Source organism: Clarias gariepinus, chromosome 17, assembly GCF_024256425.1.
Source record: "Clarias gariepinus isolate MV-2021 ecotype Netherlands chromosome 17, CGAR_prim_01v2, whole genome shotgun sequence".
Classification (NCBI taxonomy): Eukaryota; Metazoa; Chordata; class Actinopteri; order Siluriformes; family Clariidae; genus Clarias; species Clarias gariepinus.
This window is the reverse complement of record NC_071116.1, coordinates 17,317,609-17,329,861: the sequence shown is the minus strand read 5'-3', so window position 1 is coordinate 17,329,861 and position 12,253 is coordinate 17,317,609. Positions and strand designations below refer to the sequence as shown.

The 12,253-nt window shown below is 37.6% G+C and overlaps 1 protein-coding gene across 4 annotated transcripts in view; it reads left to right on the top strand.

The window, feature by feature from the left end:
• Positions 1–12,253, top strand: part of cadm2a (cell adhesion molecule 2a) — a 381,998-nt gene that overhangs the window by 358,946 nt on the left and 10,799 nt on the right. For 3 of the 4 annotated variants that reach the window (XM_053476344.1, XM_053476343.1, XM_053476346.1), the window contains one exon: positions 2,548–2,652. The exons of the other annotated variant lie outside the window; for it this stretch is intronic. In XM_053476344.1, the coding sequence (XP_053332319.1) occupies positions 2,548–2,652 (105 nt within the window). The remainder of the gene's footprint in view (positions 1–2,547; positions 2,653–12,253) is intronic. 4 annotated transcript variants of the gene reach the window in all.

Sequence of the window (12,253 nt, the reverse complement as noted above, 5' to 3'; positions counted from 1 at the left end):
CAAAGAGGAGTGAGAGCAGGAGCATTATTACTGTCCACTTTCCAAAATCACCCTGAAAGTTTGTACTATGCTTGAACTTAAAGCAGTATGGTCAATGCTTTCAGGTGCATAGTTTCCTATACAAAAAGTGAAAATGTTTTAACATTGAACAAACTTTTGTTTTGGAATTTATTAGAAAAATATTTTTTATTGCTATTGTTTAGGAATTTGAGAATACTTTATTTGTGACATTGTGAAAGAAGTAATCGCGCCACTACAGTACATGATTGAAGCTTCTGTACAGATTTTGCAAACCTGGTCATAGTGCATACGGTAGTACAAACTCATAAGTTGTCACATTTTGAATTAAGTCATTCAACATAAAAGAATTAACCTTTGAGCCACTGTGAATGTCTAAAATATTACAGGAAAAAAGGAATACAGTTTATTTAAGCAGAGTGGGTTTTGCAGGCGGTTCCAGGTACAGTTTGTGTGATGAGTTACAGCCTTAGGAAATGAAACATCAATACCAGGTGTATTATGAGCACATTTTGCAGCCACATCAAATCACATTTTGTGCTGCGCCCCATCATATACAGTTTGTACACCTTAGTCTTTCAAGGTGTAGATAATACCAGTATAATGGTGAAGGACATTCAGTAGTGTGTGTATTTTCTGCATTATTATAGGGCAGGAATTTCTCCTTATTGAGTGCTGCCTCTAATGTGTCGCACAAACAAGTAGAAAAATGCACCATACAGTATAGCTCTGAAAGTGGATGAGAAATGTTTTCTAAACCTAGATAAAAGATTTCATTTTCCATAGTCTGTTATTTTTCCTACTGAAAACTGCGACTGGTCAAAGGCAATTCATAGCCAACATTTCAGCTAAATCATACTTTATATTTGTGTTTCTATACAGAGCAAATAAAATGATCATTCATTCACCAAAATTGTTCTTTTTGTTCCGTTCAGGGTAAAAGCAGGCTGCAAAGCCTTATTTCCTCCACTTGTTCCCACATCAGCTCCTGAAAGACATGAGAACTGTTTTGCTCCTGTGAGAACAGAGTGTGTGTTTAAAAGAGCAGGCTCATTAGAGAAAAGAGCAGACTGGTGATTCACCTTTTCAGCCTCCGTCCAACTTTATCAGCAGGTCAAACACATTTTATGCATTTCGAAGGGCTGTGCATCCTGACTAAAACACTGCCAGGGCACACTCAGAATGAAGAAAATCCTGAACATGACCTGCCATTTCCAAAGCCAGGGTCACTCAATTTCAGCTGTAGCACATGCCGATATTTAGTTAAACCTGACTGGCATGGACTTTGCTTTTTGCTTTTCTTTTCTTTTTTTTTAATCGGAGATGGTAGATACACATCATATACCAAACTGGCCTGTTCTTATCATTAGTTTTAAAAATAAAACAAGGCTTTTTAGCCATTTATACAACCTTCAGTTTCAGTCCAATAATTTGGTTGGAAAAGCAGAGATGCAAGAGTGCTGATATTTTAGAATATCAGCTCTGTTACATTCTCCGTTTGTATCACTACGTTTGTCTTTGTTGTCCGTTTTCAGTGTCATGTCTGAAATGTCAGTTATTCAATATAATTTTATTGTTCATTACACATGTGTAAAAGCAACATCACACTCACAATCATGCTGTTTGTTGTACGGAACAGCCCTATTGCATGTGCGATTTTGCTTAATTATGACATTTCTGGATTTCTTAAGGTAGCTGGTATTCCCAAATTGCATGCACAGTATGGAAGATGAATGAATGCACGAATGAATGAAGATTTAATTTTTCATAATTCGATGTTAAGATGTACTTTTTTAATAAATGTTTGGTTTTTCTTTCCAGCGAATCCAGTTATTGGCGACCATTTTTTTTCCCGGTCCTTGTTTCGTTTTAAGATAAAAGAAGGGGATTTTTTTTTTCATAGACTCATTAAAAAAAAAAAATTGTGTGTGTGTTTAAAATAGCCAACTTGACCTTTGTGGTTTTTAATTAAATTGAGTGCATATATGCAAAACAGAGCATGGCCTGAACATTAGACTGCACCTGCATTAACACTGTATCTGTAATTGGTTGGTAGAGATGTTAGTGATGCAGGAGTGGGTGTAGTTGAGCAGCCTAATCAAGAAAAGTTTGTCCTCATATCCTTAAATTGTAATGGCTGGTCTGGCTACCACACCACCACCACTACCACATCACTGTGTTTCTGGCTACAATTTTACTTCTACTACCACTGATGGTACCAAAAATTTAATAATATAAGTAATATTATTGCATTTGGTTTGAAATGCTTGTTATCTATTATAATTTCATATATATATATATATATATATATATATATATATATATATATATATATATATATATATATATAAACACACACTGTATATCCTCATTTATCCATCATTAATATAATTTATCCATCATTTTGTATTCAAGATAAACCATTTATGTTGTGCATGTTCCATTCCTATGTTGATGTTTTGTTTTTTGTGTTTATGTCTGCGTCTGTCCCTGTGTATTCGTTTTTGCGTGATGTGTTCCATTGACCAGATGCCCCCACTCCATCCACAACTCCTCCCCCTGTAGCCATCCTCCCAGACACCACAGATCCATTAGACTTCAAGCATTCTGGCTCTGCAGTCACCGGTCAGAGAGGTACAGTAACCCCGCCACCCTACCACCGCTTCTTCCGTCTCACACTCACTACTGTTCCTGATTTTTCCAAATCCCTCTAGTGTTGCCCTCCTGTTTTTTTACCTACCATTTTTTCTATGTTTGTGCTAATGTGTGTTTGGTCCCGCCACCATCTTCTATTCTGTGTAGCCCTGTGTGGACATTATTCTCTCAACAGGTTTCAAATACATATGTGTACCACATGTATCAATTCTGCATCAAATAATACTTTGACTTCTACAGTATGGTACTAGAAATAAAGTGATGATACCTTAAGAAACCACCCGGATAACAATGGTAGTAAGGGTGAAAGACACAACATTTCCGAATTACCATCTAAATCCCAAAAGCAAACAATAGGCATGGCACAGATCAGTGCACAGTGATGGCAAGTATAGTAAACACATTTCACAACTTAAACAAATTCTGGGTCTGGCAAGAGTTCTTAATGCTGTATTGCAGTTACTAGAGATGATCATTTTTGCTTTAACTGCACCAGCTTACTGTTCTTTCTTCTAACACCCTCAAAGATGATACCTAGGATATGTTGTTGTTGTTGTTGTTTTTTCAGAGCGATGGTGTATCCACCCTCTAGGAGCGTCCTGTCACCTGATTTTTCTAACAACATTTTAAGAATCGGTACCTCCATAAAATGGTGGATACCATTGATTTCCGGGCCACATGCTGAATGAGTTAAGATTGATTAAATAAAATGATATCAGTTCTAGTTTTGGAAAGCACACAAGGCTGTACAAGATTCAAGGAAGAAAGCGTCCTGAAAATAGTAGTCTCTGCCGGCAGGGAAATGTAACATCACAGGTTGGGGTGACATACACTTAACCCCATAGGAACTATGTCTCTCATAACACTCCCTTTTGACTTCCAACTTCTCTTATGTGTGCTGGAGCAATACATAGCAGAACTTGTCTGTCTCATTATTTTATTTTTTTTACTGTTTTAGTCCTGCTGCATATAGATTTCTATGATTTATAACAGACATTACATGTTCTCCCTTCGGCCTCTGCCTGAGGTCATTTGAAAGACTTCCTATTAATTGAGTTGCCCAAGAGGTGCAGTGCAGCAAGCAGCATGGCGTCCAACTAACCCTGAAACTCTGTAGGTTTGGCAGCTGGTTTGCATCAGACTCTGGGCACATACCGATAGAAATTACTTTTAGCAACTGATATTACATCATTTAGCACGAAACTATCTCGCTCTGTTGTTGTCATGTTAAGCAGAAGTTCTTTGTACTTAACGGAATCGTTTTCAGGCATGTTAGGCCATTTTAGCTATTTCCTTCAGTCTGCTGGTCTCTGGCCTGCATAGCTAAGCAGCCCTTTGTAGTTGCTGTACCATGAAGGGTCTAGAGTGTTAACTGCACTTATTTCCCTCGGTGCATTAGCCGCCCATCTCAGCGTCTGCGATCAATGGTAGGATTTCAGCAGCGGGCAGTCGGGCTTAATGAGCATAATAACTCTTCCGCACAGAAGCGCCGGGCCCAAACGATGTCATCAGAGTTGCTCTCATCCGCGTTAAATCTGCCAAATGCATTTTTATGGCTTGCAAATTAGCCGTGACCTTATGAAGCTGAAAGGTTGAATAAAGTTCTTGGGTTTCAGGGAGTTTTTTAAATATTTACAGCTCACTTTTCATAATCAGTGCATGTCCACCCTATCTCACACCCACACGGCATTATCATCCCACTGAGGCACTTCCACAGACAGTGATTGGTCATGCCTTTTGTCTCAGGGTGGGCAGAAGAGAAAGTGCTAATCTATCTTATTCAGGGAGGGCATGCTTCGGGTTCATTAGCCAGGGACATAATAAGACAGAAAATATGGGAGGAAAACAAAACACAACCCTAAAGCTGTGTAACTGCAACAAAACTTTAATTCAGGTTGTCAAATGTAATGCCAGGTTTTTTGTTATTATTTTATTTTATTTATTTATATATCTTATTATTATTATTATTATTTGCCATGCTGATAAAACTTATAAAACTTTAGTACTATCTATTTTTATTTTTTATTAAGTGTAACAGCAAAATGATTCAATGCTAATGGAGCACTTTAGTAATGGGATTCACTTCCTTTGTTAAACTTACGCATCACCTCAACTTTTAACTGGGGAATGTTAGTTAAAATGTACAAAAAGCGCTCAGTTTGTTCCCTGTAATACCACAGACTTTGAGCTCACTAGAGAGCCCTACATCCATTTTCACATCCATATTGTCTTGTTTGCTGCGAACGAATGACTTTTATCAGTTGCAACAAAAAAAAAAGTTGACCAGTATGAAGCAAAGACTGAATCCTGTTTCACATAGTGGAGTGCCTCTAGAACGATGCACTAAGGTTAAATTATTTGAGCATGCTTGGCTGGAAGATTAATAACAGGTCATCATTAGTAATCGAGATAACACACCTCAAATACAGTAATGGGTTTGATGCACGTGAACAAGGTAGATTGCTTTCCAAACCACTGATTATTAAACATGACTTTGAAGTAACTAAAAGTAAATCATTAAGCAAGCATTGTCTAATCAAACTAAAATTACACGGAACGTTGAACCTGGGACTAGTTGTTCTTTGTTATAAGGTGTAATTATTCTGTTTACCGTACTTGCTACCTGGAAGAGATATGGTATGATTCAGACGTTACCTTAAAATTAGCAATCATGAATCTTTTTCATCTGGCTTTCAGTAACTGTGTGCATTATGTGTGTGCGTAATAGTATTGTGAGACCCCATGGTATACGAATCAATCAAAGAGTAAAACTGTTTAGACTTTCAATCAATATGAAGATCAATTATTACTGGATACAGTGTGTGTGTGCATGAATGTACTGTATATATGCATACTACCACTCAAAGGTTTGGGATCACTTGCAGATTTCTTTGTTTTTGTTTAGTGATTTAATTTCTACGTTCTACAACAATAATGGGTATTTTAAAACTATGAAATAACACACATAAAATTAGGCAATTATGTAACAACAACAACAGTTAGTTGTTATTTTAAGACACGGAGATCAGCCTTTCTGGAGTAGTTCTTGCAAGAACAGTATGGAGTCATCAAACCACCCATAAAGCACCATGATGGAACTGGTTTTGATGAAGACCCTTCCAGAAAAGCAAGACCAAAACGTACCTCTTTTCTCTAAAGGAGAATTTCATTTAGAGTTACTACGCTTAAAAATCACCAATTAACAGCACCTCACAATAGAGCCATTATGAAGGCTTCACAGATCATGAGTAGAAGATATATCTCAACATTAACTGGTCAAATAAGATTATTGCATATTTTGGACGTCTTCGGTATTGCTTTACAATGTAGAAAGAAATAAAAATCAAAAACGACCATGAAGTTAGAAAGTGATCCCAGACTTTTGAGCGGTAGTGTAAGAAACAAGTGTAACGCTTGTTTATCTAACAAGCCAATCATGTAGCTGCAGTGCACTCGATAAAATCATGCAGATATTGGCTACCAGAATAAGGAACAAAATGTTATCGTTATCAGTGATTTTGACCATGCCATGACTGTTAATGCCAGATGAGCTGGTTTCAATATTTCTCTAACTGCTGACCTCCTGAGATTTCCTCTAGTCTCTAGAGTTTCCGCATAATGATGCAATAAAGAAAAAAAAACATCCAGTATGTGGCAGTTCAGCAGACAGAAATGCCTTGTTTATGAGAGAGGTCAACGAGGAATAGTTAAACTGCTTCGAGGTTTCAGAAATGCTGAAGTAACTCAGGTGAACACCAATTGTGATGAGCAGAGAGAATGCACATCTCAGAATGGACATCGTTTTGAACTTTGAGGCAAATGGGCTACAACAGTTCTTCTGCTCTCAGCCAAGATCAGCAATTGCTAAAGATTGGAAAAACATGAATTTTTTTCAAGACTGAATTTTTTTTCCTTTCTGCTGAGGCACACAGATGGGAGCGTCACAATTTGGTGCCAACAGCATCAGTTCATGGATTCAACTTGTGTGACCTGTGTCAACAGTCCAGGTGAATTTTTTAAATGTATTTATGGACAAACAGTATGATAGAAATGCACCCTTGATGGACACCAGTGCATTGCAACATACTCTTGCAACATAAATACAATTTATCATAGTTAGTCCACTAGCATGACATTTTTTGTAGGTGAGAGGAAACTCAGACACATTGGCAATAACCCAAGCTCTGGATTAAACTGGGGACCTGAGGACAAAACTGCTGTGCTACCATGCCGCCCACATCTTATTAAAAAATTTACAAGCTAACAGGCATCAATAGAGGCAGCCCCATCAGTCAAAGTGCCCTGAGACTGACAGGAGGAATTGTGTTTGTTTTTATGATGATGCAGATTTGAAGTGTAAATGTTGGGCTTGAGTGATTAAATCAAACAGTTTTCACATGGTCAGTGTAGCATCTCCAAATAAGGCTGAAACATATGCATCTTCATGCACACAGCATGCATGCTCAACGGGGGAGTAATGGGCTGACAGCAGCAGACTGGACGCGCCCTTGTTCACGGGCTCTGCTCCCAGTGAGACACAAACAAATGAGGAATCCTCTGAGCACCATTTGCAAGTTCAAGCATTTTGTTCCTCAGTGGCTGGCAGAATGGCTCACCTTGGAGAGCTTTGCTCATCCAATTAGGACTCTACATGGTGCCTTGTCCTCCTTTTCTCTACTATCTCTAGAGCTGAGGTGAGCGGTATACATATGCATACTAGTGCATCAGGGACTTTTACAGAGGTTCTATGCTGACTGGTCAGTAGAAGAGCAGGTCTTTGCACGCTGTCTGCAAGCTTGAACACAGCAAGCTTTTACTTCACTGTGGATTTGGATGAATTCTTAGAGAGAACGAAAAAAAGGAAATAAGAGAGGTCAAGTAACTCTGAGTATATCTTAGGAAATGTAATGCATCATTCCGCAGGGATGGATTAGGGATTGTTAGCTGCATATTGATTTAGTTAAATTTTCCATTGTTCCTGTCAGTGGGACAAAATAAAGTGGAACAGTGGGGAAAATGTCTCCTTTAAGTTTACACAAAAGGAAAATAATAATAATAATAATAATAATAATAATAATAATGAAGCACTGTCAACTTGCACCTCCAGGGTCCGGGTTCAATTCCCAGGCCAGACTCGATTCCCGTCTCTGTGTGCATGGAATTTGCATGTGCTTCCTGTGCTTGGTGGGTTTCTCCGGTTTCCTCCCACAGTCCAAAGATATGCATGTTAGGCTAATTGCCGTTCCCAAATTGCCTATAGTGTGTGAATGAGTGTGTAAGTGTGTGTATGTGTGCGTCCAGGGTGTACCCTGCCTCACGCCCTAAGCCTCCTGGGATAGGCTCCAGGTCCCCGCGGCCCTAAATACAGGATAAAGCGGTATAGAAGATGAGTGAGTGAGTGAGTAATAATAATAATAATGATCATAATGTATTTATTTAGTTACTTAGTTATTTATCTTTGAAAATGTAAGGCACAGTTAGCTGCCATATCTCTCCGGGAAGATTATTATGAGACAGCCATAAAGAATGCGATCCCTGCCCACTGTTCAAAATGCAATAGAGCGCAAGGGCAATAAAAATGTAATAATGCAAAGGTCTTTGCTAAATCCTGCAGTATAGTCACTGATGACCTACCATACGAAGTAACATAGTTCTATGAATTATTGCCACAATTTAAAATAGGCAAAGGATGGAAAAGAGAAATCATTAAAACTTGCTGCTGAATAGAAATGAGGGCTAATAATCCTTCCATCTATTATGTTCTAATAGCAGGAGTCACTTTAAGTAATTGTCTGGAATGAACCCCACATTTTCACCCTTAATTTTGTCAGTGCCTCATCTAGTTTGGAATTTCACTATGTAATTTTATTTAAAAATTATGATATAATGTGTCTCTGGACCTTTGGTGTCTTATCATTCTAATAACAAGCATCTTAAAGATATCACATTGTAAGAAATAGAGATATGTGAGATAAAGTCTGAGGCTTCTTTTTCCTGTTTTTTACAGATTGCAGGTTCACACAGCTTATTACTGACAATGATGCCTAGTGATTACACTTGGTGAAATTCCCTTAGACTAGGATCATAAATCTACTAACTGGTGCTTGGCAGTTGGATTTGCTATATTTCTATAAGGATTAAATTCACCGCACATGGTTTTTAACCTAAATGAAAGACTGTAATATATTATGAAGTCCTAATTAAACCACCCAGGGGGGCAGCATTGTCCCTGGTGCACGCATTTAAATAAAATGTTTAAAATATTTCACTTTTAAATCACTCTGTGTGACTAGCACTAGTTTATTTTTCTCCATGTGTTCATGCATTTGTGTCTCTCTTTTTATTTGGAGGAATGAGTGGAAAGTGTATGATCTCAGGTTCTTCAGATGTTAAATCCCTCTGATGACTCACATGTGAGTGCAATGGAATACAAATAACATCCCCGAGGCTTTTTCTATCCCCTCAGCAATACCTCTTCACATGAAATCCACACTAACAAACTTCCAGCAAAAAATGGACTATAATAATATTGCTCAGTATACAGTACATGTCACATGTCTACTCATTTATGTCATCTTTCACATCTTTGAAATGTCATAATTTGCATTTGTTTATTTTATCTATTTAATCCAGTGATGTACTTCATGCTTGTCGTTGCTAGGCAGGGTATATGGGAGCTCATACAGTATCTATGTACTCTTTTATAATAATTGTGGAAGCTATGTGTCATTACACATACTTATTTTAAATGTTACCTGCAAAATAACTTTCAGCTTGGAAATAATATTTATAATATTTACAATGCCTTTAAAGTGTCAGAAGCTTCCATATATTCAGGATGAAAGCCCTATTATGAATTTAAACCACATTTATAATCAGTAAAATTATAGATATTTTTGCATCAATAATTTGGCAATATATTGTGTGTCAATATAAAATATCTGATTAGATATAAATTTTTATATTCACCATCGGTTCATTCATATTAGAAGATTAGTTAGATGTTTTGGAGATAAAGTCAGAAAGGCCAGATTGAGATGGTTTAGACATGTACAGAGGAGAGATTGTGAATATATCGGTAGAAGGATGCTGAGGTTGGAACTGGCAGGCAGGAGGTCTAGAGGAAGACCAAAGAGGAGATTTATGGATGCAGTGAGAGAGGACATGAAGTTAGTTGGTGTGAGAGAAGAGGAGGCAGAGGATAGGGTTAGATGGAGGCAGATGATTCGCTGTGGCGATCCCTGAAAGGGAACAGCCGAAAGACAAAGAAGATTGGTTCATTCATATCATACCATGGTCATGTTATTGAATTATTTTTCAGTTTATTTATCTCTCCTACAAAAATAATAGTTTTCACAAGTTCATCTCCCATCTTCATTTTTCCCCAAGTTAATGGCAAGTGTTTGTTCCTATTAAAAACACACATTTGTTCATTCACACTTCATAAAACTCTGGCAACCTACTGTGGAGCCCAAAATTTTAAAGCATGTTCTATTTGTATATACTGTAGCATACATACAAAGTATGCAGTGGAAAAAAAGGGCATGAATTCTCTACTTGAGTAAAAGTAGAGATACCTTAAGGCAAAAGTCATCCATTTATATTTCTACTTAAGAAAGAGTACCCAAGTACTCACCTTCAAATTTACTTGCATATCAAAAGTACTGAATTATATTAGCTCAGTAGAGCCTTTGAATTTTAGTAAGAGTCTCTCTCTCTCTCTCTCTCTCTCTCTCTCTCTCTCTCTTTCTCTGAAAACTGTAAACAAGCTGTTTTCATTACAGGTTGCAACCAGCTCCACTTCTGATTTCAAACACCTGCTTAATGGTTAAGCATTTATCGGAGGGAAGGCAAATCACACAATTACATATAATATGCTATTAGCTATTGACTCAATTAGCTAATTGAATCAAATGCTATTGAATCAAATGCTAATGCTAATGATATTAACTAACTTTTTAACTATTAACTACGCACTACATACCACTGTGGTTATGTAATGCAATCCCATGCACAATTATGCACATGCATAATTAAGTAGATGGCAGAGATCTGTGTAGTGTAGTAAAAAAATATATATATTCACTATCATTGTCATTATCGCAAAGCAGCTTTAAAGAATAAAAAAATATGAAAATAAGTTTGAAAATTATATAATTTGTAAAAATTATAATTATTAGATTGTCCTTGATGAGCAGGCCGAGGGCAACGGTAAAAGGACAAAACTCCCTGAGTTGGCAATAGAAGGAAACCTTAAAAGAAACCAGACTCAACAGGGAACCCATCCTCATTTGGGTGATATGAGAGAGCAGGGACTGATCTGCAGTCATACTGTGTGTTAGGAGGTTGGAAGTTTGGTATCACAGGAAAGGTATTTAAGTTAATATGGAGTCCACTTTGGTTGGTAAGGGCTCACGTACAAAACTGCTTGTGGGAATTTTAGTCCTGAACTATTGAGTGACTGCAGTCACAAACCATCAGAGAACAGCTCTCTGCATCAACTCATGGTCAAGTGGAATCGTCCTCAGTCACCACATGCATCCCAAGCAGACCACATGGGGCAATCCTTAGCAGCGAGCCAGGTCTGGAGGGCAGAGGGAGTCAGGATCACTGGCAACTCAGAAGTGTCATGTGTAGCTCGACAGAGAGAGAGAGTGAGAGTTAGGTATATACTAACAGTCACATAATCTATAAGGTCAATGTATATTTGGTGCATGGTGCAATCAGGGCCTCTGGTAGTGAAAACTGTACTTTAGTATAGTAATGAAGTACGTTCAATAACAAAGTAAATGTACTTATTTACCATAGCTTTCACCCCCATATCTATGCTTAATATCTGAATACAGAGACAATTCTTAGTGTAAATATTGATAGACCGTTTGAACATACAGTAAGTCATTAAATTACAGCATTATTGCCCTAAATATTGCATTACATGACATTTTAGGTGTTTAAACTGTACTGCATGTATAGCATTTTTAAAACAACATATATGAGCACATTGCTAGATACTCAAGTCAAACTCTAAGTCATACTACTATACTTTAGATTTTATAATGAAGTGATGTCATTAATGAATAAGTTGGTCTTCTTGTTCCAGTGATTTTGACAGTTAGCCAATTTGTTAAGTCGCCATTCCAATCATACAAGATTCAGTTGGAAAAGCCATTTGAAACTGATCTAATAACTTTTGTGCCCTTATTTTCTATAAACAACAACAGATATGTGAGGCTTCACTTTGACTTTTACATTGACTTTTAAACAGAGATACAGTGGTGTTGACTACGCGCACCCAACTGTGCTCCTCTATACCCTTCTATCGACTAACACACCACTGGTCACCTGAGACGTGCATGTGTTCATCAGAGGGAGAATAGGAGTGTCCCTTTCTGCATGTTAATAAGAGGTTTATTGTGCTCAGTAGGTGAAGCTCTGCAGCTCAGCACTTTTTCATCAGAAACACTCGATAGCTCAACTAAGAAAAGGAAGATCAGCACAGGGTCTCACACACACACATGCACACACACACTTGCACACGCGCTTGCATGCGCACACACACAATTTGCTTATTCGTGTGTAT